The 27,549-nt window shown below is 41.0% G+C and overlaps 1 protein-coding gene across 1 annotated transcript in view; it reads left to right on the forward strand.

Moving 5' to 3' along the window:
• GSG1L (GSG1 like) overlaps window positions 1-27,549 on the forward strand; it is a 380,886-nt gene that overhangs the window by 338,644 nt on the left and 14,693 nt on the right. Inside the window, exon 6 of the mRNA XM_069064135.1 lies at window positions 25,831-25,901. Within this exon, the coding sequence (XP_068920236.1) occupies window positions 25,831-25,901 (71 nt within the window). The remainder of the gene's footprint in view (window positions 1-25,830; window positions 25,902-27,549) is intronic.

The following is a 27,549-nucleotide window of genomic DNA, read 5'->3' on the forward strand; positions in this document are numbered from 1 at the left end:
TATTCTGAAGCATGAGTGTATACTTTGTGATATCCAAGATCCTTGCTTCTCCTTTACTTGTCCTTAGCCACTGTTCACTAATGTCTTGATTGTTGGGGATAGTAGTGGGGAATTAAGGAAGAGAGCAGTGATAAATATCAAATTAATCAATGTTCTTACTGTTAGCAGTTCTTGTAGAAGGAAGAGGTTGAAACTATGAAATTTCATTATAGATCACTTCCCAATTCCAAGTTTTAAATCAGTTACATAAAATCATATACCTCATCTGGGTACAAAGTGAGGTATTACAATTACTTGTTACAATATGATACTCTTACCTTATTACTTATTACAATATGGTGAATAATTAATGCCTTGGCCCCTGCCACCAACACTATAATGAGGTTCATCTACTCCATTGCCTAAACATTTTAAAAATTATTATTTTTGAGTATACTTTTTCTTCCTTTGGTCATTCATAGAAACATAAACTTGAAAGAAACTTTGGGGGATGTTTCAGTTCAAACCCTACAAAAATCAAAACTACATTATCCACCCCAAAATAGCAAATCAGCCTCTGTTTGAAGACCTCCAGTGATGGAAAACTCACTACCTTTCAAGGTAACAAAATTTCCCTTTTAGACAGTTAATTGTCAGGAATTTTTTAAATTATTAAGATATAATTGACTTTCCTATAACTTCCATCCATTGGTTGTAATTATGGTCTCTGGGACCAAGCAAAAAAAATTATCCTTTATCCATATCAAAATCCTTAAAATATTTGAATACATCAATCATGTCTCCCCTAACTCCTCACTTCTCCAGATTAATCAACCCAGTTCCTCGACCTCATCCTCATATGTATGGTTTCAAATTCCCTCACCTTCCTGGTTGCCTGCCTGAGGAGACTGAGGCCCAGAAGGGGAATAATAGGCTACATGTTCTTCATCCTATACTTATACAGCAGATTTTTTTTTAATCCATGTGCAGGACTTCTCATTTATTCTTATTTAATTCATTTTATTAGCTTGGTCAATTGTTCTCAGGTGTCAGTCGTTTTATCTTGATTTTTCTTCTCTAGCATATTAGATATTCCATTTACATAAGTATCATCTGCAATTTGAATAAACGTCATATCTGTGCATTCATCTAAGTCATTGATAAAGATGTTAAGCAAAATTGTGCTAAGGACAGAGCTATGAGACAGTCTAGTAATCCCTTGCTACTCTTTGGGTTTAATCACTCTACCAATTCCGAAGCTGCCAAACTTTATCATTCCTCTTACAATTCTCCATCATACCTACAAGGAGAGAATAAAAGACTTTGTCAAGTGCTTTGCTGAAATGTAGGTATACCATGTCAATAGCATTTCCCTAGTCCACCCCCTTCAAATCCCTGCCAAAAAAGGAAGTGTTGTTACTCTGGCATGACTTGTTTCTTGAGGAATACATGGCAGCTCAGAGTGAGTATCATTTCTCCTTCTTAGTGTGCTCAAGGTATCTTTTTTGCAGAATTTTTCAACAATTAATCAATTAATAAACATTTACTAAGCACCTGCTATATGCCAAGCACTGGAATTAAGAAAAGACGCCAAAGACAGTCCCTGACCTCAATCAAGGAGATTACAGTCTGATGGGGGAGACAGCATGCCAACAAATGTATGCTATATACAGCATACAGATATATATTACATATACACACAGTATATAGAACAAACTATATAAAGGATATATAGGAAATAATGAACAGAGAGAAGGCATTGGAATTAAGAGAAGTTGGGGAAGAAAGTAGGATTTTACTTAGGACTTAAAGGAAACCAGGTAGGTCAGTAGTTGGAGCAAAGGAAGGAGAGTGCCAGAGAATGACCAGAGTGGAGTGATGGAGTGTCTGTTTGTGGAAAAGCCAAGAGAGCACTGTCACAGGATTAAAGGCTTCCTATCAGAGAGTAAGGTATGAGGAGACTGGATAGATAGGAGGGGGCTGGGTTATGAAGGGCTTGGAATGCCAAACAAAGCATTTGTAAGAAGAAATAACAGAAAACCCAAACTGAATGTTGTACAATTATAATGATCAAGAGTGACCCTGGAGAAGAGAGAGAGAAGAAAATGAACCACCTTCCATTCTTTGCAGAGGTAGATGACTTTGGGTATAGAACATTGTACATTCTGTCTTTCGTTGTTTAGTTCTGCTTTTTTCTCTGCTTATTTTTGTTGTTGTTCATTGGATAGTAGAGAGGAATATATTTGGAAATGAAGGAGATATAAAAACAATAGGTATCAGGTTATCAGTCGGAACATTTTAAAAAAGAATTTTGTCCATCATGGAGGTCAAGGTCACCTACTGCTAGATTAACTCTGTTCTGGACAACATAAAGAGGGTGAAAGATACCTAGGTCAGGCTCTATCTGCTGTGTGGTGGAAAGGACACTGACTTTGGCATCAGAAGAGCAGAGTTTCATGCCAGCTTCTTATTAGCAGTGTGTCCATGGGCAAGTCACCATTCCTCTTCGGGCCTTGGTGCCCTCATCTATAAAAGGAGGGGCTAGACAAATCAGAGATGTCAAACATGCCCTCCCAAAGACTGCAAACCAGATTAAAATGCAATTGGGAAACAATACAATAAACAAAAATATAGTAGAACATGGAATGTTAACGTGTGGTTTTCTAAGATAATATGCAGCCTGCAGCGATCCTTATGTACCCGTTAGTGGCCCCATCTCTTTCTGAGTTTGATACCAGTGGACAAGAGGGCCAGCTGTGTTTGTTGTTATTGTTGTTGTTTTTCAGCACTCTGCTTGAGGCAGCTAATATCTTGTTAGTGAAACCACAGGTACATGAGGAGGCTGGGTCTGCCAGTGTATACATCACCATGCTCTCTGCATAGTTAGGAAGGAAACAAGATTAGATGTAGACTCAGATCTGGAAGGGCCCTTGGAGATCAATTAAGCCAGCCTCCCAATTTTACAGAAGCCTGTAAAAGAGGTGTGCCCAGAAACAGGTGAAACAACTTGCCCAACCAAGTCCACACAGTGAGCTATTGGGAAAGCTGGGACTAGAACCAAGTCTAGTATTTCTCCCAATGGGTCATTCTGCCTTTACATATACATGGAAAAGGATAAGGACTGGGACTAGACCAGCAATTCCTTGGCATAGGGAATTCCCAGATTAGGAAACTCTCACAGGAAAGGAAGGGAAGAAGCATTTATTAAATACCTACTATATGCCAGATATTGTGCTAAGCACTTTGCAAATATTATCCAATTTGATCCTTCCAATAGCCCTGAGAGGTAGGTGCTATTATTATCTCCATTTTATAGCAGAGGAAACTGTGGCAGATGGAGATGAAGTGACTTGTTCAGGTTCACACATCTAGGAAAGTATCTGAGGCTGCATATGAACTTGTCATCCTGACTCCAGGCCAGCACTCTCTACCCTGCAAAGCTTCAGACTTAGGATCTATTTAAGATTTAGAGTCTTAGAGAATTGCCTATAGCATTGAGTTAAATGCCTATTGATTGAGAAATTAAATCATTTGGCCTGGATAACTTGAAAGAACAGAAAATTTATATATAAATTAATTATATGTATTAAATGTTATATAAAAATCACTTATAAAAATATAAAAGTATATAAATAAATTAGATTAAATGATACAAATAATCATGTGGGTCAGCAAAGAGAGTGATTACTGTGGGCTAGAACAATCTGGAGAAGCTTCCTGACAAGGTAGAACAGGTCCTTGAAGAGTGACTGACATGTGAACTGTGGTACATTCAAGAAAAGGAAAAGGCTGGCAGAGTCAATATGGCAGAGTAGAAGCGAGACCTCCCCTGGGTTCAGGCTTACATCTTCCCCAATCCATGTAAAAAGGGGACTCTAAACAAACTTTGGAGCTGCAGAACCCACAAAATGACATAGAGAAGCTAACCTCCCACTAAGGATAGCACGGCAGGCCGACAGGAATCGGCCAGCACAGCACTTGCTCTGGGAGCCACGGCTTTAGCTCCTGGCCTGCAGAGAGTAGGGGGACCAAGCACCAGTCTGAGGGGTAATAGCTCTTGCTTTAACCTGCTTGGATCTGGATTGCAGTCTAGGGTGGAGGTCCTGGGGTGTGTGTCCAGCTTGCCAGAGCGTGTGGAGACCTCAGAGAAGGCACCCATCTCATACCTCCGGCAGCTGAGAAAACCCCAGCGTTTGGTTTGAAAGCTCCCCTGTCCTACTGTGGCAAAAAGCCCAGGGGTCAAGGTGACTGAGGGCAACATGATGAGGCAAAGGAAACAAAGCAGACAGAAGATTCCAACATCAGACTTGTATTTTGGGGACAAAAAGGAGCAAAGCATGGAATAGGAGGAAGACAGTGAAGTCAGAACTCCTGCACCAAAAGCTTCAAAGGAAAATACAAGCTGGTTACAGGCCATAGAAGACCTTAAGAAAGATTTTTTGAAAACCAAATAAGAGAAGTGGAGGAAAAATTGGGAAGAGAAATGAGAACAATGCAAGAAAATTATGAAATGAGAGTTAACAGCCTGACTGAAGAAAATACCACCTTAAAAAATAGACTAACTCAAATGGCAAAAGAGGCTCAAAAAGGCATTGAGGAGAAAAATGCCTTAAAAAGCTAAATTTGCCAGATGGAAAAAGAATCTCAAAAGCTCAATGAGGAGAATTATTGCTTCAGAATTAGATTGGAGTAAATAGAAGCTAATGACTTTATGAGAAATCAAGATGCTTTTAAACAGATCCAAACAAATGAAAGAATAGAAGGCAATGTGAAAGATCTCATGGGAAAAACCACTGACCTGGAAAATAGATCCAGGAGAGATAATTTAAAAATTATTGGACTACCTGAAAGCCATGACCAAAGTAAGAACCTAGAAATCATCCTCCAGGAAGTTCTCAAAGAAAACTGCCCTGATGTTTTAAGAACTAGAGGACAAAATAGAGGTTGAAAGAATCCACCGATCACCTCCTGAAAAAGATCCCAAAAAGAAAACTCCTAGGAATATTATAGCCAGGTTCTGGAATTCCCAGATTAAGGAGAGAATATTACAAGCAGCCAGGAAGAAACAATTTTAATATTGTGGAAACAATCAGGATAACCCAGGATCTGGCAGCTTCTACACTGAGGGATCGAAGGGTTTGGAATATGGTCAAAGGAGCTGGAATTAAAACCAAGAGTCACCTACCCCATCAAAACTGAGTATCATGTTTCAGGGGAAAATATGGTCATTCAGTGGAATAGAGGGCTTTCAAGCATTCTTGATGAATTAACCAGAGTTGAATAGAAAATTTGACATTCAGATACAAGAAGCAAGAGAAGCATGAGAAGGTAAACAGGGAAAAGGAATCATAAGGAACTTATCAAAGTTGAACTATTAACATTCCTACATGGAAAAACAATAATTGTAACTTATGAAACTTTTCTCAGTAGTTGAAGGGAATAGAAATATTATATATATATATATATATATATATATATATATATATATATATATATGTCTGTATATGAGGGTATATGCACATATGAATACATATGTGAATGTGTGTATATGTTTACAGGTGTACATAGATAGAGGGCACAGGACCAATTTAACAGGAAGGGATGATACTTAAAAGGTGAAATTAAGAGGTGAGAGAGGAATATAATGAGAGGAGATGGGGAGAGACAGAATGGGGTAAACTATCTCATATAGAAGAGGCAAGGGGAAATGGCTACAATGGAGGGGAGGAACAGGAAGGCAAAAGGGAATGGGTCAACCTTATTACCATTGAATTTGGCTTGAGGAGGGAATGAAATACACACTAAATAGTGTATCTCACCCTCCAGGAGAGTAGGGGGGAAGGGGATGAGAGGGGGGATAATGGAAGGGAGGGTACGCTGGGAGGGAGGGAAGTTGGGAGCACCCACTTTTGAAAAGGGACAGAATCAAAGTAGAGAATAGAACAAGTGGGAGGTGGGATAGGAGGGAGGGAAATATAGTCAGTCTTCTACAATATATCTACTATGTTATTGTTTTGCATTAGCCACACATGTACAACCTATACTGAACTGCTTATCTTCCAAGTAAGAGGGGTAGACAAGGGAGGAAGGGAATGAATCTGGAATTCAAAGTTTTAAAATCAAATACTCAAACATATATATATATATATATGCTATTATTAATACTATTTTACATGTAATTGGGAAATAAGCTATACAGGCACTGGGGCATAGAGATGCACTGGAAAAGTCAAAAGGGGTATGGGAGAAAATATGGGAGAGAGAAGATTGGAGGAGGGGATATTCTGTGGGACTGCTATTTTGGGGCGGTGGGTAGGGGGAAAACGGGGAGAAAATTTGTAACTCAAAATCTGGCAGAAATGAATGATGTAAATCAGAAGTTAATAAAGCATTTGGAAAAAAAAAAAGAAAAGGAAAAGGCTGTAAACAGTATATTATCAGGATGTCCCAAAAGTCTTAGGGCAGTTTTAGGGCAGACCTGGAGTCAGAAGACCTAACTGAATTCTGGCCCTGCTACTAGCCTTGCTTGCAAGGCATATCACTTCTGGGCCTTTCTTTCCTTCCAAGTAAATGAGGGGGTTGGGTCAGGCAGTCTCTTACGCCCTTTTCAGCTCTAAAATTCCATGATCCCCTGATATAAAATAGGTAGTTTCCTAAGGCATTTACATTTGTCTTGGAATAGAGGGAGCAACATTGAACCTCAAAACCATAGGCCCAGTTCTGGATGGAGCCCTCCTCTCTTCTCAGTTCTGCTCTCTATGGGGGAAAGGTGAAGGGGGAGTGGAAGGGGTGGGGCTGAGGTGCAGAGAGGCCCCAGGTTGCCATGGCAGTGCTCTGGAGAAACAAAATCATATTAGTATAAACTCCTGAAGCAATACTCCTTTCCCTCCATGGAACAATAGTGTCGGTGCGGTGCAGTGACTAGATAAGTCATTTACATGTAAATGTTATTAAGCAGATTTTTTTTTCCCCCTTGTTCTTTTGCATTTAAGAAAACACCAGGCTTAGATGCCAGGGGTAAAAAAACCATCTCTGTACCATGTTAAGTTACGAACTGAAATCCTAGGAAAACAGGAGCACTAGGTCTATGAGTAGCTCTGCCCTACCACCCCCACATATACCTCACTTCTTGTATGGAAGAATATGGAATTGAACAGTCTAGTTATTTTTATCATTATTTCTGGAGATGAGCAAGTGATGAGCTAAGCCAGGAAGAAATGAGCTATAGAGAGAATCTGAGTGTAAATGCCTAGTAGTGTTCTAGGGTTGGAGGAAAGTACTGCCTTCCAGGTACACAAAGGGAGACAGTTGGGGCAGGGAGCAAATGAGTCAAGTTAGGTAGGAAGGCAAGAACCTGTAATGTAATGCCAAGCAAAGGCAACTTCCCAAGGTTCAAAATACCAGCATAGGTGCTCTCCATTTTATTCAGTGACAAATTAAGAACAGAGAAGATCAAAATATGACATCATTCAAAATACAGCATTTACTAAGTGTGATTAAATAATCTCCAAGTACTACCCCACCCCAGGACCTTACATTCATTCAATCAATTACAAAGTCCCTGTTCTAAATACTACTCCACCCTTGGGCTGTACCTTCATTTAGTCCATCACAAAGCCCCTCTTCTCAAATGGAGATAAGTTTCCAATCATAAATAAAGTACATTCATTTGTTCAATCATAGAACACAAAAAGATCAAAAGTTCCCCACCCCTGGATCACAATTGAATCTACCCCAGAGTTACAACAAGTTTAAGCACAGCATTTAATACCCAAATGGAAGTCTTTTCTTCATCTTGACACTAGGCAAGTTCTCAGCAATCTTTGTTCCTGGGGAGACAAAGCTTAGCAAGGCCACAAGATACATTGCCAGTCTCTTCATTAATTCATCCTCTGTCTGCAGAACAGTCCTAGGTCCCCTGAAAACATTAGCAAAACCCTCTCCCAGGATTTCTGTAAACATACAACAAGAAAATCCTTCTTCAGGGCTTCTGAACCAACAGAAAGGTTCCCAGACCCCTGCAACAACAGCACTGTCCTTCACCAGTGGACAGTATTCACTCTGTCTGCAGGACAGTCTCAGTAGCTCTTAACCAACAGCCAGGTTCCAGGACTTCTTCAACAACAGGACTGTCTTTCACCAGTGGACAAATCTGGCAAAACAACATCAAAACAGACAGACAAAGTACCAGCAAAACAGCCATGTCTCCTCAGTCCTTGGCACCTCTGGGGGGCAGGTCTCAAAAGTCCAGGGCAATTCAAAGTGGCCCTCAGCAATCCTCTCAGTCTCTCTCTGCCTCCACGAAGGTGCTGCTTCCAAAAAGTTCTTCTGCCTCTCTGCTGTGTCTCCAAATCTACATCACCAGCTCCTCCCAGTTCAGCACTCTCTTTTCATGTCAACAAATCCATCCCACAGGTGGGATTAACAAGCTCTGGGTTTTAACACAATCAATTTGAAAACCAAGCCAATACAGGGGGATCTTTATATTCCATTACTATCACAGAACCTTCCTCTAGTCAAGGCTGCTTATTGGCCCCAATATGCTTCATTTTCCTTTTCTGACCATCTAAAACCTTATCTAAGAAAAGAAAGGAAAAAAAAATCCTAAATAGTGGGAAGGGTGGCTAGGTAGATAGAGCACCAGACCTGGAGTCAGGAAGACCTGAGTTCAAATCCAGCCTCAGACCCTTACTGTGTGACCCTGGGCAAGACATTTAACCCTGTTTGCTCATCTGTAAAATGAGCTAGAGAAGGAAATAGCAAACCACTTCAGTATTTTTGCCAAGAAAACTGCAAATGGGGCCACAAAGAGTCTCAGCCAGGACTGAAAAACGACACAACAACAAGAAATAATGAGAAAAGGCTGATCACTTTTGGTGGTTGTCATAGAAGCGATTCCTATTCAGGTACAAGATAGACTTGATGACCCTTGAGGTCACTGCCAGACTGAGAGTCTACAGTTCTGTGACTTTCATGGGATCACAAAGAACCATGTTGTCCAACACCCCCACTCCAGTTTTATAGAAGAGGAGACTGAGTCCCAGAAAGGTTCTATGACTTAACCAACATCATGTAGCCCACAAATAGTAGAGCCAGAACTTGTCCCTGAGTCTTCTGACTCCAAATCCGGTTGCCTTCTGTAATGGGAATGCAAATTTGGAAGATCTTCCCTGCCCCTAGGCTAAAATGCACCTGAAGCCTGGGGAGGGAGGCTTGTTTTTCAGTAGATACTTCTTGACTGGCCAGTGAGTCAATAAGGTTGTTACATTCTCTGAGCCAGGAGAAGGCTATATAAGCCCTGATGTGTAGCTTTGTTTTGGGACTCACTTTGAGAAGTGTTCTGTGATTTGATCTGAATTCTGGGAAGCCGTTGTTGAGAGTCCCCCGGCTTTGAAAAACCCAGATGTGGAAACCCAGATGTTGACTGGGTATGGATGTAATGGTTGGACAGTTTGGAAATCTGTCTACTTGATCTGTTTCTGTCTTGATAATTCTGCCTGTATGCTTTGAAGTTCGGGGTGCTGACCTTTTTCCCCTGAACAAGGTAAACGATATATGTCTGATTAAAGTAAGCTTGTTAACCCATTTTGAGTTGCTTTCCTTTATCAAAGCAGATCCAAAAACCTGTGTGAGCAGCCACCCTAGGGACTCCAGGGTGCTTGCTGCTACACCTTCCCACCACCCAAAGGCAAATATTCAATTCAATAAATGTCTGTTAAGTGACTGTTGTGTATAGTTCTATGTTAAGTATATTAGGAAAAATACGATTTAGCCAAGATGTGTCTCCTGTTGTCATCAATCTTAATGGTTAATAGGGGGATATGACATAGACACATGTACCTATAGTATCTGATACCATCTAAGTGTACCAAGAAAAGTATAAAACAATGTCCTAGGGTTGGAGGAGAAGCCATGACATATGAGGTCAATGGTGGGGAGGAGGAAATACAAAATAAGTCTGAACAGGTAAAATGGTGCTAATTAGTGGAAGGCTTTGAATGCCAGGAAAGAATTTTAATTGTATTCAGTTGCAATAGGTTTGAATAGATCACTGCATCCTTCCCAGCAGAGAACCTTGCTACTTTACTGAGGATCCTACTTTCCCAAGGCTGTTGAAACCATCTTCCATCTTCCCTACCCCACACCTCAAAACCCCTCCACATTTTCTCTTCCTCTGCTCTAGAATCTGACAAATCTCCTTGCCAAGGCCAACTCCTCCACTTTTACCTTTGATCTCAAGTCCTTCCATCCACTTGAGAAACCTGGTCTCTTATTTTCTCTGTCTCTAATCTTCAGTCTCTATCTACTAGCTGCTTCCCATCTGCCTACACACATATTTGCTGAGAGCCCTTCTAACTCTGCTCAAAATCTGGGATTCTATAGACAAAGCAAAGTAATTGTGAGCGAGAGGCTAACAACTTGCCTTATGGGGGGGGGGGGGGGAACACCTAAGCAGTATTCCTAAGGAAACGAGGGATTCTTAATGGGGGGGAGGAGTGTGAAGAGTCAGTCCATTTTCCCCCTCTTCTGCTGTAAACATAGTATATGTTCCTTCAGTTATTTTTATTTTTCTGTAAGTTGGCCTTATTCCCATTGGTTCTCATCCTCTCACTCCTGATCATTTCCTCTCGTTTGTAACCCCTTCCCCTAAGGAATTTTGCTGATTCTTTTTTCTCTCCTACTTTTCCTTGGTTATATAATTCTTCTCCCTCCTTTTTTTCCCCTCTCTGTTAGTCAAGTAGGTTCCCCCTTCCTCTCCTGCCTTTCAATTAGTCCTGTTTATTAGATTCTTTTAAAATTTAATATTTGCGCCTTTGCAAGATGGATTTCTCTTACTCCATTTTCCATCCTTTCTTTCTGTCTCCTATAGATCCTCATTATCTCATTCATGATCCCTTTAATTATCTGATTTCTCTCTTTTCACATAATCAAGACTTCCATGGTATCCATTCTAGGCTCCCCTCTCTAGGCAGCTTCTATAACTACTTTGTAGAGTTTGCCCCATGGACTCCCCTTTTCCATTGTGCCTCAATTAAAAAAAAAAGTCAATTATTGCAGGTATCAGAGAGGACATTGCTCCATGGTAGGTGTCGGTCACCCTCCACCAGGTTCCTGATGACGCAGGCCACCACTGATTTATACCCTCCCTCTGATTACCTTTTTCCACATTTCCCTCAAAATCTCCTCCCTTAGTCCATGCTATCCATTCCCCCAGATGCCACTTGCCCCTAGGAGTTTGAACTTTACTAATGGAGAATGAGTAGACCTTTCAAGCACCAAATCCCTTGGGCCAAACCCAATACAAGGTCCTCATCTCCTTTCACAGGCTATCTCTTCACTCATAGGAGCTTTCATCAGTGGAATCCCTTCCCACCACCAAAGTAAGGCTTCTTTCCTTTCCTCCCCCTTAATCTTCCCTTCTCACTTTACCTACTCTGTGTGTGCTTTTCTTTCCAAGTCCATAGAGGTCTCTAGCCCTTGATTTGACCCCAGCATATCACATACTCCTCTCTCTCCTCTCCCTTTTCATGAATTCTCCCTATTGTAGTGTAGGGATAATTACAAAATCCCATAAAAAACATCAATTCATCTGTGGTCATGGTGTCACCAGGCTCTGTCCTTGATGCCCTCTGTCTCTCACTTCACAGTTATCCCTATTAGATTTCCACTTTCACTCTTAGGAGAGAGTCTCTTACTGGTCTCTGCTCTCACTCTTTTGCTGTTTCTGTCCTTGGCTGCTGCTTTTATTCACTCTTGCATTTCTATTGTTTCAGAGGTTTAAAAAGCATATAATCTCTTCAGTTATGGTCTTTCTTTCTGAAAAAAGTTTTAAACACCCCTTTAGTACTGAACATCTATCTTTGTTAATATATGATTAAGCTCAGTTTTGTAGGATAGGTCTCTCTGGATGGCATCTTGAGCTCCATTGCACTTTAAAATGCATTATTCCATTTCCTCCTAATTTTTCTAGTGGGTACAGAATAGTCTTACATATTCAAATTTCCTTTCCTTGTATTTGAAGGTCTTTCTCCTGATCACATGCATAGCTTGTTGTTTCTGAATTGAATTGTTAAATTTAACCACTATGTGTCTAGGAGTTTGTAGCCTTGTTTTTGTTTGTTTGTTTCTTTTTGCTCCTGGAAATGATCTGTGAATTCTTTTTTTTTTCAGCTTTTTGGAGCAAAGGAGGGCAGGGCAATTGGGGTTAAGTGACTTGCCCAAGGTCACACAGCTAGTAAGTGTTAAGTGTCTGAGGGCATATTGAACTCAGGTCCTCCTGACTCCAGGGCTGGTGCTCTATTCACTGCACCACCTAGCCACCCCTCTATGACTTCTTTCAACTGATAATTCTGTTTTTCTATAGTCAGAAATTCTGGGGAGTTGTCTTCTATTATTTCCTTCATTATAGTATTAAGCTTTTCTGTCCTATTGTGTTCTTCTGGGAGAACTATGATCCTTAGGTTGTCTCTATGCATGTTAAAACCTATCATGTTTTGCTTGTATAATGAGCATATTTTCTTTTAATGTTCTTGTTTTTTGCTTCTCTTTTTCCAGATTTTCCTTCACTTCTATGTATTTGCATTCCCAATCTATTGTTTTCTCTTGTTTCTTTGGTGAGGCTTGCCATTGGATATTCCAGTTATTTTATTTTGCCCATTATTTTTGCTGTGCAGGTCATAAACTGGGCTCTCATAATTCTCATCTGAACCACTTGGGGAACAGAGCATTGTGGTTCCATGCTCTCTTCAAATTTCACAAGATCCTTTGTCTCATCAAGTGTTGGATAATTTTCATTTGTTTTGCAGTATTTATTCATAGATTACCGAACTCATTTGCTAGATCTGGAGGCCATGTCTCCTTCTATTGTTAATGTTTTTCTTATTGATTTATCTACTTACATTCAAGGGGTTAGAGTTTTCTTCTTCCTAAAATCTTGAGTAATTTCAGCATTTCCCCTACCCCTCATTTACCTTCCTTATCACTCACTTTCTGACCCTCTCTCCTCTGATTATGGTTTTCTTGGGTACTGAATCTCAAAGTATCTGAGCCTTCTCCCACAGTGTGCAAGGCACAGTTTACTAGCCTAAGTCACTGCCACAAGTGACCTTTGAGAGGAAGGTATCAGAACTGTACCCAGCTGGATACTGTATTTTTCCCCTCAGGCTTAGTGGAGTGCTGCACAGCACCCCCTGCCCTCACCCTCTACACAATGTCTTGTCCTGGTGTCCTGTCTCACTCCCTCTGTTCCTTAGATCCTGCACTGGCATTTCAGATCTTTGTAGCGCTAATACTACAGGTTTGTGGCCACTGTAAAGTTTTTTGCTCACGAAGAGCCCTAGCATATTCCTGTAGTTTGTAGCTGGGGACTCCATAACACTGGCAAAACAGAGGGGGAAACAGAGTATGGTGGTGGAATCTGTTGTAAGCCTGTGTTGTGTCTGCTACTGCAGTCTCCTTCCAATTGCATGGGAGCTAGGGGATGGGTACTAAATGAGCTCAGTCAATGAGTATCAATTCATGGATCCTTTATCCCTTTTTTTTAGATTTGGGGTATGTTAGACCATGGCACATAATTTCTGCTTGGGAGAGGTTTAAGATGTCATTTGTATCTAAGAAAATGTTTAGTCCTCCATCTTGCTGCTCACATGAAGTCACTCCAATCCAAAACTGGGGTACACCTTTTGTCCAGGAGCTTGGAGGAAGGTGTACAGAAGGCCACTAGCAAGCCTGTATCACCTTTCACCTATATTATTGCATTGACTTCCTAACTGGCCCTCCTACTTCAAATCTCTTGCCATGCAATCTATTATTCTTCAAGCAAATATCAAAATAATCTTTAGTTGCAGATCTGAGTCATTCCCATCTCAAAAATCTTCAGTGGTTCCATGTTGCCTTTAAAACATAAACATACATATATTCATATATATATACACACATGTACACTCACACACATATATGCACACACAAACATATATACATGTGTATATACACATACATGTATTGTGTAGGGGTATGTGTATGTGTGTGTGTACACTCTCTTTTCACCTCCACCTCTTATAATCCTTTATTTCTTTTTTATGAGGAAATGTTTTATTGACAACTTATTTACTTTTGCATTTTATATTTATTCCCTCTTTATTTACTTGTGTGTGGTATGCTCCCAGTAGAATGGAAGTTGGGTTTTTTTTTTTTTTAAGCCAGAGACTGCTTTATTTTTAATCTTTCTATTCCCAGTATTTTGTGCAAGATAGTACATCATGTCTGCTTAATAAGTGTTTGTTGAATTGAAGATTTTGAGCCAAGAGTGATATGATATGAAAAATTAGTCTGGCAACATTGTGAAGCATGATTTGAAGGAGATAAGGAATGAATATTGGAAGACTGATTGGAAATCTGGAACCATGCTAGAGTAGCGATCATGGGAATAGAAAAGACAGGAAAGATGCGAGAGATGTAACGAAGGGAAATTGATAGGGCTTGGTAACCAGTTGTCTAGGAAGAGTGAAGGAGATAGAAGAGTTAAAAAAATATCCTTAGATTACATTAAGAGACTAGAAAACCAGAGACAGTTGTGGGACTTCTCTCTTTGTGCTCTGAGGATACACTCAGTAGAATCTGCTCAGGATATATCATTCAGCATAGGGGAGAATGTCGTCACTAGAGTTTGTGCATATGGCTAACTTGTAGAGGACCAGTCTCAGTCATGACAATTAAAAGGGCTTTGATGGAAGTTTGGTTTGCTTATGTTATTGGACATAGCAAATAGCAGAGCCCTAGCCAGAAGCTCCCTCTTCAAGATGGTCCCATTTACTTGAGTCAGGGACAATTTGTGGTAGAAGAATATGCATAGTTGTAGTTAGGAAGCATTCTTATCCAGTTAGGACATTGCTACTCCATAGACCTATAAGTATAGACCTCCATGATGAAGAAGAAAGTTTCATTCTGCCCCAGAGATGGGGTTCCTACATTGTCCTTGATGTATTGTCTTGGGTGTATTGGAACAAGGCATGGTGTTAGGTGCTGGGGATGCAAAAATGTAAAACAACTCAGCACTTACCCTCAAAAAGCCTAGACTAGAGGGGCGGCCAGGTAGCACAGCAAGTAAGAGCACCAGCCCCAGAGTCGGGATGACCTGGGATCAAATCCGGGCTCAGACACTTAGCACCCACCCAGAAACACCTGGCCATGTAACCTTGAGCAAGTTACTTAACCCCAATTGCTTTTTAAAAAAAAGCCTAGGCTAATGGGATATTACATGTGGACAAGTAAGTAACTTACAAAATAGAATGTGACCAAGATAAAGAGAGATCCAGACACACTATTCTCCGGAAATTTGAGGAGAAAAAGAACCACTTTCGTGAGGGTCAGAATATGGTGCAAGGAGAACTTTGTGGGGGAGGTAGCAGCTTATCTGGACCTTGAAGGATTTCAGCGAGCTGAGATATGGAAGGAGTACATTTCAATCGAGAGGGATCAGGAATGCAGATGCAGGTCAGAGAGTGACATAATCAAGAATCACTGAGTATTCCAGTTTGGCAAGAACATAAAATGTGTGAAGGAGAATAGTATGAAATAAATCTGGGATCCTAAGAACTTAGCATGTCAAAAATAGAATTTATCTTCTCTGGTAAACTTGTTCCTCCTCCCACCTTCCATATTTCTATTCTTCTGATCACTCCAGTTAACTGAAAAAGGATGTTGTATTTTACCATGCAAAGTGTAGGTAGCCATCGAAGGATTTTGAGTAGAGTGACATGGTCGGATCTATGCATTAGGAGGATTATTCAAGCAAATTGATTGGAGAGAAGAAAGACTGTTGACAAAGAAACCAAGATGGGTGGCAATGGAAGGAGAGAGAAGGGTACAGATGCTAGAGATACTGTGGTAGCAGGATTGGCAGGAGTTGGCAATTGATTGGATATGGATGGTGGGATACAAGGAATGAATCAAAGAAGACAAAAGTTTTGGATTGGAATGTTGATAGTAATTGATAATATCCCAAGAAACACTGGATGTCCTGGGAATTCAAGGGAGCCTTCTACTCTAGAACAGCACTATCTTCAATAAGGTCTATCTGAATGTCCTGTGGGGATTAGAGCCCTCTACTCCATGATTGCAATTCATTTTCTTGGAAAGCCATCATTATCATCTTTTATCTTTTAAGTGATGTGGTCAACCAAGGTCTGGAAGCTAACCACAGAAATGGGTCTCCTTCCTCAACATTGTCCCTGAAACGTATCAAGATTGTATGGATTAATCACTGTCCTTTCCCTTTCCCCGCAAGGTTTTTAAAGATCTTCCACTTTGCCATTTTCCTTCTCTTTGCATTTCTAGTGGATATTTACTTCTCAGGGTGTTGTTTGGGACTGGGAGGGGGGAAGGGCATCCTGGAATTCAAATGCAAATGAGCCCAGCTATCACCACTGAGTTCCTGGAATTGGCTTCTCCCTGTTCCCTGGGCTATTTGTAAGATTTACCCAATTAAGAAAAGAGCAAGATTCTAAATTCTTCTTGGTAACATTTAACTATTCTAGGACTTCTATTTAGACTTTTGCTTTTTTTTTTAATGCTCTTGTCAATTTTAGAATTTGACCTAGAGTCTTGGCTTTGATTAACCTGTACCTTTGAATAGCCTGTACGATCAATTCTGAAAATTTTCTTGTATTGGCAGAATAATAAAAATCAACTTGGCTACAACATTAGCAAACAATTCTTTCATTTTCTACATGTCATATTTCTGAATTCCATTCATGAATTGTAAAACTAGTTGGCCCTTGCTGTTGTTATGAGCTCCTGATATATACAACCACATGTTTGGGTGTAGGAAGTGGGATAAGGGATGTTTCCCAAATGGGGACTCCCATTTCTTAGCTTGCAACCACACTGAAAATGTGTAAGAATCCTTGAGCTAAAGATAACAAGAGTGATTTCATTCTTTGTATTTGCATCCCCAGAGTTTAGTACAGGGCCTGGCATCATAGTAGGCACTTGATAAGTGCTTGTTGATCAGTTTATTGGTTGATTTCATAGATTAAGACATGGAATTAAATATCATAGAGTTGTTGGAGTTGGAAGGGACCAGGGAACATAGAACATGGAATGTCAGAGCTGGGAGAGATCTTCAAACATAGCATGTTAGGGCTAGGAAAATGTTCAGAACATAGAATGTCAGAGGCAGAAAGGACTTTAGGTCATAAAATTTTGAATGCTAGAACTGGAAGGGAACTAAGAACATAGAATCTAGAATGTCAGAACTGGAAAAGACTATAGAATATGGAATGCCATAGCTACATGAGAAGAACTCAGCTAGTTTAACCACTTTCTCCTCCTATAGAGGAGGAAACTGAGACCCAGATGTAGCAGATTGACTTGTACTAGGCAATTGGTCTTTCATCCACCTGAAAGCATTTCTCAATTATTTTTAGAGACATTCTGGACTTACTCTCTCAACCTTCCTCCCTTCCCCCTTTCCCCCCTCCCACTAGCAGCTCAAGTTCCCAAAGCTTAATTGGCTACACTCCCCCTCAAGGGTTCTAGGAATACCCATGAGGTGCAATGGGGTTATTCTAAACCTCTCTGCTTTCTTGAGCTCCCATCCTGACAGATCCCCTCTAATATTATCACCAATGATTAGCACTCCAATCTCATTTAAGTCATCAATATCTCCTCAATATCTCAGACAGCCCATTTAACATCATTGACTTTTATAAAGAGTTATACCAAGAACAGAAATATAAACATTTATCCCAGAACCAAGGGCACATTCACCCCTCTACTAGCTTGGTATCTAGGAGAATGACCTCAGATTTAAAATGGTGGCCATAGACATTCACCCACCAAGTTCAGTTCTACGTGAAGCACAGCCCAGGGATGGAATCACTCCCTTGTGTGAAGGCCATGGCTCTGTTGTCATGGTTCACTGCTCCTCAGGGCAATCCTGACTCCCTGGGAGAGACTGCTGTCAAACTCTGGTATGAATTCTAGTTATTGGATCTTCAGTGGGTCTTCCAGCCTTTTCACATCTCACAAAGTTAGAACCTATTCCATCCCATCACCTACATGCATTCACCAATACAAAGAATGGGAACATCATGCATTGACGGTCACATCTTAGAGAGCAGGCCTCTGTTGCAACCAACTCCGCATGCAAAGGCTTATGGCTCTTACTTCATTCACCTGCGGGGAAGAGAAAGCTCATTTTGATGGGTTCATATCTTTTATATGCACCTTCACTTTCAGCCCAGCAGCCAATTAAAAAGCTTTTCTTCACGGTGCAGCAGGCAGACAAGTAATAGCCCCAGGATCCCCATGTACTCACCAAGCCCCCCTGGTCGGCAGCAGGTAAAGCCCATTGTCTGTGCTCCCCAGGACTGGGCCCCCATCGTGCAGTTCCCCATTGCACGCTATTAGCTGGCCCTTCAAGGTGTTTGTTTAGATTGTAGGTAATTCCTCTCATAGTCATTTTTAAAAGCCTACTCCATAAAAGCATAGAATGTTTCCTGTGTGTAATTACACTTCAGATCAGAGGAAATTGTCACATAGTGACATTTGCAACTGCTTCTTTCCATTCAAAACCAAACTAAAAAAAACACACTTGTGCAGCTTCAGGGGCCAGCTCGCTGCATGCATCAGCCTTAGCCCCAGATGCGCTTCCTTAGTTTTTCTGCCAACCAGCATTGCTTCATTCATCCAGCCGCCAAAGGGGTCCTGAATATCTTCCCATAATACATAAAACACCAGCTGCTGGACCCAGGGGGCTGGGGCACTATGCCTACTCCTTTCTCCACTAAGGAGTCTATCTTAACTCTGGACCCATTTACAAGGTCTGGACCAGGCTTAGTCCCCCCTTTAATTAGAAGGGGACTTGACTCCCTTTGCTCACATTCTTTGGCTCATTAAACCCCACCCCACTCCACAGGAATGATTTACTTACAGCTTAAGATTGGGTTCATGTCTAGGTCTTCCTAATGCAGGAGAATTAAAAAGGATCTCAGTATAAACTTTATATCAGGTATTTCTTACATACAAAGAAATGCTAGAGGACTTATTGTGCATATTAACAGAATGGCTCAAAACAGGAAGGAGGAAAGTTAACTTTGCAGCTGGTCATGAGATGGCCATCATTATGCCTCAAAGAAATAGGTTGTAGTTTTTCAACCCTAGCATCATCTATGAAAATCCTTGCCTTGGACAAACTGACCATTTTTCTGTTCATTTTTATGCACAGATTAGAGAGAGGGAGTTAAATTTGGTTAAGGAAGTTGGCAGAGCTCTTTCTATTTCTCCTTTCCACCCCCAAAGGGCAGAGTACACAGCTGCCTCCCTGGAAAAGGAGAGGTTCTTGGCAGTACCTGAAAACAAGGACTGAACAATATGTAATGGAAAGGGGAGATCTCCATTCCAGACCCAGCTTTGCCACCACCTTTCTTTGTTATAACTTTTTGTGTTTTAAGCTTTAAGATGCCTTTCAACTCTGACATTCTATGTTCAATATTGTAAGGTTCCTTCAAATTCTAATATTTGGTGATAACTCATATTCTCTGTATATAATCTCTGAACTAAACAGATATCATCTCAACCCCGTTTCAAAGCTTGTCTTCTTTAAATTTTGACTTCATTTCCTATTATACAATGTACTTGTCTACTATAAGGCCTTATTCTTCTACCCTAGAATGACAGAAAAATCATCTTTACAAAAACATGGTCATCACTGACACCTCTACCGTCACCCCAGGTGGAAGCAGACACATGTAGCTATTGTAAATATATTGGAATCAATATTTTCCAACTTCTCATGTCCAGATGATAAATAGGCCCCATTATCTCAGCCTGAATTCTCCCCATAGCTTCTGCAGTGTAACTAATAGCGGAGGAGAGGATTCCATGGGCAGGTAAACCCTTCTCTCAGCCTTATCTATATTTACCCATGAGTTTATGTGGGGGGATGTGGCTGCTTGGTTAACTTGAAAACACCAAATAAATGCGAACCCTTGTTATTTCACTGTACTTTCCTGACATTCAGAAAAAAGTCAGTGAAAACAAAAATAAGGGGCAGAGAGAAAGATCACCAGGATCAGAAGTATTTCCGGTGCCACTGAGGATCACATATTAAATCCTGAACTCTGAATGAATTGTGCAAACTTGGGCAAGTCTCCAGTCCTCAGTTTCCTCATTTGTGAAATGAAAGGATTGAGCTAAATGACCTCTAAAGTCCCTTCCAGCTCTAATATACTCTGATTCTATTACTTCTTAGTGCCCAGGGTAGGAAATAAGAGAGAGGGAACATACTTGGAGTGATTTGCCTGCACCCCCCCCAAAAAAAAAATTCGGTGAAATTTGACAGAACCAGAACCTGTTCTTAACATGAATTGTTCATGACAATGCCCCCCCCCCCACCCCCGTAGTGAGTACTGACATCATAAGCCCCAGGCCATGAGTAAGTCGTCTGCCTTTCTCTGCTGCTGGCTATAACTGTTCTGCATCGTTGAGTTTCTTAAAGCTTTATCAAAGCCCTTCTTCCTATCAAAGTTTTAATTTCTAAACACCACAAGAATCTCCCAATGTTCATCTCAGAACTATAACCCTTCTGGGGATTTCAGCAGTTAAAATCTGCTTCAGGACAAAAGAGACAGAGTTTATTGTGACTGTTGAAAGTAGGTACTTGGCTACCTAACCATCTTGCCTGCTAGGCTTCTAATGTCAGGTAAGGACCTGCATTATTCATCTTTAGTAGTCATTTAGTAATTATTCATCTTTATTGCCTATCAATCTGGGTCTTTTCCTTACTAGCTACATGACCTTGGGCAAGTCACTTGACCTCTGTCTTTAAAAGTAGGTTAAACTAGATGGTATCTAAGGCCCCTTTTAGCTCTGAATTCTTTGATCTTATGATCTGTCGAAGAATGAACTTTGACCAGATAAGTTACTTTGTGCAGGAAGAGCAATAGGGACAGGAGAGGTATATATGTGATCAGTGGTGCTTGTAAATCTTTGTCTTTCCAGACTGAAAAATATTCATTTTTTCCGGATATGCTTTTATGTTGCCCCTTCATACCAATTGTCATTTCATTTGCCCTTCTCTGCACCTTCTCCAGTTTCATTATTGCTTTCTGAGTTTGTGGGAGCCAGAAGTGTATATAGGGTTTTGGCCTGGAATAGGGGAATTACAATGCATCTGAGGGGAGAATTCAAAATTACCAGTGATGATCAAATGTTTTTCCTGACCCCAGAACAATAGAAATAGCAACTATTGCCCCTTACTTTTGTTAAGATCGTTGAATTTGGATCTGGAAGGGACCCTGAGAGATCAAGTCAAATTATCTCACTTTATAGATGAGGAAGCTGAGGCCCAGATTTTAGAACCTATTTGCTCAAGGACATGGAAATACTTAGCAACAGTCAGGATCAGAAACCAAATTTTCTTAACCCTAGTTCCAATGTTCCTCCCACTGGAGTTATGTTACCTCCCTCTTTAAATGCAATTAATTAAAAGAGAAACCTATTTCACCTTGCCTCTTTGTTTAAGTGATCTTGATGGCTCTACCACATATCAATCACGTGAGTTTGGATACTCATCCTCTCTGGTCCTGTTTTCTCATCTCTAAAAATGAGAAGTTTGGACTCAATTCCTTCTGGCTTGAAATCTCTGCTCTTAGAAGTGCAACTCTGATTTTCTCTGACTCAGTGTGTGAAATTCCTTTCTATGGTACTTCAGAGTTTACAAAGTACTTTCCTCACACACACCAAAAAAAACAAAACAAAAAAACAGCCCTAGAAGATAAGTGCAAATGTTCTCATTTTACAGGTGTAGAAACTGAGAGCTAGCGAGCGTCAGAGCTGAAGCTCAAACGTTAGCCTTTTGCCTCCTGACCCACTGTCCCTAAAACTACACTGATTCACAAATAGAATGAAAAAAAGAAAAGCAACAAACATTTCTAGGCCAAACAGAGTAGAAATGTCAGCTCCCTCCCAAAGGAATTAAATTGGACCATGTCTGCCTGCTGGACATTTCTACCGCTGTCATCCACCTCAAACTCCGCCTTATCTAAAACTGAATTCATTCTGCTGCCAAACAGTTCCTTGCTCAGATATCCCCATTTGCGTCAGTGATTTGAACAGTCTCTCATCCACTCACCCAGAGTTGAAACCCTTGAAAGCCCTCCCCCTTGCTCCCGACATCTCATCAGTCACCAAGTCCTGTCATGCCTTTCTTCCTAAGATTCTTCACATCTTTCCCCTACTAATCACCTCTTGCTTAGACCAGTGATACACCTGGTCTCTTCCTCTCAATCCACTGTTTGCAAAATGCCATATCAATCTTTCTAGAACAGCACCTGCATCATGCTATTCTTCTCTTTGAAAAAAATTTTTAACGATTCTTCCTTGGCTATAGGAAAAAATTCAAACTACTCAGCATGGCATTCAAAGCTCTTCATGATCTGACTCCAACCTACCTTTTCTCCTACTATTCTTCTCTGCTTGAGACAGGCTGCTCTACTCAAATCCCTTCATATGGTCCCATTGTGTCTTTACCTACACTATTTCTTACTCCTAGAAGACTCTCCAGCCTAGCTAAGTTCTATTCACTCTTCCACAAAATTTTCCCTAGTCCCATCAGACCAGTGAAATAATTTCCTCCCATGAGTTCCTACAACACTAATTATCTGTATCACTCATAAAATCACAGAATTGGAGATTTGGGAAGGACCTCAGTTGACCATCTGACCCAACCCATATTTGAACAAGAATTCCCTTTCTAACACTCCCCCTCCACCAATAAGGGGTCATCCACCCTTAGTTTGAAGATGCCCCCCCATTTGAGTGAAGGAAGGGCTTCTTCATGAGGCAGCCTATTCTACTTTTGAATAACTAATTATTAGCAAGTTTTTCCTCATAGTAAACCTAAATTTATCCCTGAAATTTCCATCTCTGTGTCCTTATTCTTCCCTCTCGTGCCAAGTCTAGTCCCTCTTTGGGATCTTATATAATAACTGCCATGTGACATATCTTATATGATTAGTTTAATTCATGTAGTTGTTTACCTTTTATGTACACATGTGTGATGGCACAGAGAGTGCCAGGGAAGGAAGTGCCTCTCCTATGAATAGAGTGGGAGTGGAATTTAAATCCAAAAAAAGGTAAGTGACTCATTCAGGGTCACACACACAGTCAGTTAGTGGGGGAACCAGAGCTAGCCTCTGTCCATGCCCTTTCTTCTATGCCATGCTCTCCATGGTAAGCTCCTTGAAGGTAGAAATTATGTTTATCCTGCTTTGTAGTTTACACAAAAATCTACTAGCACAATGTTATCTTGTGACTCAGTAAATATTTCTAAAATTAGTGTGTGATTGAATCTGCTTTACTTAGTAAATTTGGGGCATGGGGACCCTCTCACCACCAAAAACCATCTTGACTTATTCTCAAGGTCAAACCTATACCACTTCCTTCAACTGATCCTTATACAATATGGTTTTGAATCTCATGAACACTAGCTGACTAGAGGCCAAAAGTATAGCCAGAAATGTTACGTAAATGTTATATATATTTATATGTTATCCACACCCTGTACAACGTTGCTACAGCTATAATGATGATGAAGGTTTAAGAGAAGAGTAGTAAGCTTAGCTTAAATATTAACTCTTTTCCTTAAGAGGAAACAAAAAAGCAATAAACATCCCTATTCCACATTCAGTTCAACAAAGACTTACTTAGTGCCCATTAAGGGGAATACAAATACAAAAATGAAAAGTGTCTGCCCTCAAGGGGCTTATATCCTCCTGGGGAGAAACAATATAATCACAGATAAATAAAAGCTAAGTATGGAGTGATTTCAAAGGAAGGACCATTCAACAACTGAGAATAGAGGGATGAATTTAAAAGGGCTTCATGTAGGACAGGGCATTGAGGCTGACTCTGAAGGGAGCTAGGGATTCTAAGGGCACAGTGGAGGAGTCAGAACGTTACAGGGAGGAGCATGTCCTGTGCAAAGACAGATGTCATGTATCATGTGTGGGCAATAGCAAGTAAGCCATTTTGGCTGGAATGTGGAATGCAGAAAAGGGAACAGTGTGAAATGATATCACAAATTTAGAACTGGGAGGAAAGGTAGGCCAAACTGTACAGGTGAAACAGCTAGGTGGTACAGCTAGGTATAGAACGCTGGACTTGGAGTCAGGAAGACTCATCCTCTTGAATTCAAATCTGGCCTCAGAAACTAGCTGTGTGACTCTGGGTAAGTCACTTAAACCTGTTACCTCAGTTTCCTCATCTGTAAAATGAGTTGGAGAAGGAAATGGCAAACCACTCCGGGATCTTTGCCAAGAAAACCCCAAATCAGATCACACAGAGTAGAACATGACTGAGCCAGAAGAGCAACAGCAACAAAGGAGGAACGTATAGTTTAGACTAGAAGCAAAAGGGAAACACTGGAGATTTTTGAGCAGAGGAGGGACGTGGTCAGATCTGTGCTTTAGGACCATTATTTTGGCAGCTATGTGGAAGATGTATTGAAGATAGGGAAAGACAGGAAGCAGCGAGACCAATTATAGATTTTTGTTTTTTTAAAAAAAGTTCGAATGAAGGCCTGGACTAGGGTAGTGGCATGAAGAGGGATTTTTATGAAGAAAGAAGACTTGGCAAATGATTGCATGTAAAAGTGATCACAGGAGCATAGATTTAGAAGTTGAAGGAATGCCAGAGGAATGTCTAACCCAACCCCCTCCTTTGCAGTTCTTTTCCTACTATTCTCCAAACCAAGCTATGAATGCTGGGACATTTAGTCTGGTGGCAGTGGTAGATAGGGTTCTCCTGGGGAATCTCTATCCTCACTGCACGCACCCAGGAAGGGGTAGTTGGGAATTAGGGAACGCCCTAATTCCACACTCTGCCAACATACAATTTCTCCTTTTCTTCCTCCTTTTCCTCTTCCTTCTTTTTATGTTCCAACTTGGCCTTTGTTTTTTTGCCATTAACCTCACTCCCAGAATATCCTTCTGCCTGTCTTCCTCTGAACTAAATTCAGACCCAGCTCATCATATGCTACAGATATGATGATTGCAAAAGTTTAAGAGAACAGAGAATAAACATGGCCCAGGGTAACTCCAATGGGAAACCAGAAACAAATGTCTATGTTATATGTTTTCAGGAAAGTGTGTGTGGCACTGGACTGCTCAGGAGACACAATTGCTATCAGGTATCATGGGTGGGGAAAGAACCACTAAGTGAATAATAACTTATTCATATGCACAAATGTAATTTATATATACAGACATATGTATGTATGTATACATATATGTGTGTGATTTTGTTGTTCAGTCCTTTGGTGATGCACTAAGAGCTGTCAATACTGTCCATGGAGTTTTCTTGGTAAAGATACTGGAGTGGTTTGCCATTTACTTCTCCAGTGAATTAAGGCAAAGAGAGGTTAAGTGACATCACACAGCTAGTAAATATCTGAGGTCAGATTTGAGCTCTGATCTGTCTGACTCTAGACCCAGCACTCTATCCCTGAGCCACTGAGCTGTCTGTATGTGTAATATGTGTATGCATGTGTATAGTATATGTGTATATTATATGTATACACATCTTCGCCAAGTACTTTGCCCATAATCCTTTAAGGTAGTAAGTAGTACAAGTATTATCTTCACTTAGCAGATTAAACAACGGTTCTCTGAGGATTCATAGATGGTCCCTGAGGTTCCATACAGCTCTAGAGCTACAATCCTATGAGAAATAATTTTGACGTGTAATAAAGCTGAAGGGGTATCTTAGGACCGGGTTGTGGCATGGCCCGTGTCTAAGTGACAACTAGAAAAGCTCATCCATTCACACTAGGTACATTTTTTTTTTCAGGAATGAGAAGGGGGATGGGACTGAGGATGAAGATTTCCGACTGGATTGCCACCACAGCCGATACCCAAATCGTAAGTGATCTTGCCGCTAGAATGTATGTGTGGGTTGACAATGTTCCATGGGTGCCAGGTCCCACTGTACTCCACCCTGGTCAGACACCATCTGGAGTATTTTGTTTAGTTCTACTGACCACATTTAAAGAAGTCTATTGAGGGGGGCATCTTGGTGGTGAAGTGAATAGAACCCTAAGTCTGGAGTCAGGAGAACCCAAGTTCAAATCTGGCCTTAGGCATTTACTAGCTATGTGACCCTGGGTAAGTCAACTCCAGTTGCCTCCTTACCCTGACTTCCCTCCCCCAAAAAAGAAGAATATTGAGGAGTTGAAGCATGTTCAGAGGAGGATGATTGGGGGTGGTGCGAGGATTGGAAACCAAATCAAATGAAGATCAATAAAAGAATTGAGACAGTTTATCCTGAAAAAAGAGAAGGCTGAGAGGGGATATGAACACTACAGATATGGAAGAAAGATTAGACATGTTCTTCCATACCCCAGAGGGTAGGCATAGGAGAATTGGGGAACAGGTGAAGAAAGGCAGGTTTGGATTCAGTGTGAAGAAAAACTTACTAACAGTTGGAATTGTCCTAAGTGAACTGGGCTGCCTTGTGAGGTAGGGATCTCTCCATCACTGGAGGTATTCAAGTGGAGGCCAGATGGCCACCTGTAAGCAGTGCTGTAGAGGACTATATACACTCAAATACAGGCTGGACTAAATGATCTCAGATGGCCCATCCAGCTCCTCCAGCCTAGAGAGTCGCTTCCCAGGTCTTTTTACAGCTCTCTCTAGGTGCACCCCAACTTATTAGCTGCAACAAGGCTCTATCATTGCACAGTTGCAGCAGAAATGCTCCCCACCCCCACCCTCACCCCTAAGCTGTGCAATGAATGTTTCAGAACAAGTCCCAGTAAATAAAACAGGGAGCTGAGTCCAACTGTGCGGAACAATAGCAGACCTGAGGATAGCTCCATGGTTTAGTTAATGAATGGCTAATGAGTCAGGCCAAGGGCTATACTCCCCCACGGATGGAATTAACTACCTGCTAACCCAACTTCTCAGCGGAGATGTCACCAAGCCTACTTTGGCAGAGATGAAAGGGGGAAAATACACACACACACTTAAATGCATGTGTGTGTGCGTGTGTACTATGGATATATAATAAATATAATACAGTGCCAGAATTTATATATATGTATATTCATATATACAGACAGTTCCTGCTTTATGTAAATTTGCATTATGCAAATTCAACTTTATGGAAAGAAATCAGTATTCCCAAAAACACACCTATGTTAACTTTACTGTACAGTACCAAGCTCTCTGTCTCTGCTCCTGCCCCTCAGCTGGGCATCTTTCCCACCCCCACCCCCACCCCAGCCAAAAAAAAAACTTTTTAAAAAACCCTCTGAATGAAAGCAAAGGAATCAAACCATGGTTGCTGCTGGTTTGGGGACTTGGCTTGAGACTCCTGAGAGAGGAGACCTGTGCCCTGCTCTGCACACCTGCCCTTGTGTTCACCCTTGCATGTCTGTCTTCTGTCAGGGTTCCACTCCTGTCTCTGGCCCCCAAGTATCACCCATCCTCTCCTGTGTCCAGGCCCCACATCTGTCCCTTACGCACACACACACACACACACACACACACACACACACACACACACACA

Source organism: Petaurus breviceps, unplaced genomic scaffold, assembly GCF_028583685.1.
Source record: "Petaurus breviceps papuanus isolate PSGF00001 unplaced genomic scaffold, PetGlider_PUasm1.0 138, whole genome shotgun sequence".
In the NCBI taxonomy this organism is placed as follows: domain Eukaryota; kingdom Metazoa; phylum Chordata; class Mammalia; order Diprotodontia; family Petauridae; genus Petaurus; species Petaurus breviceps.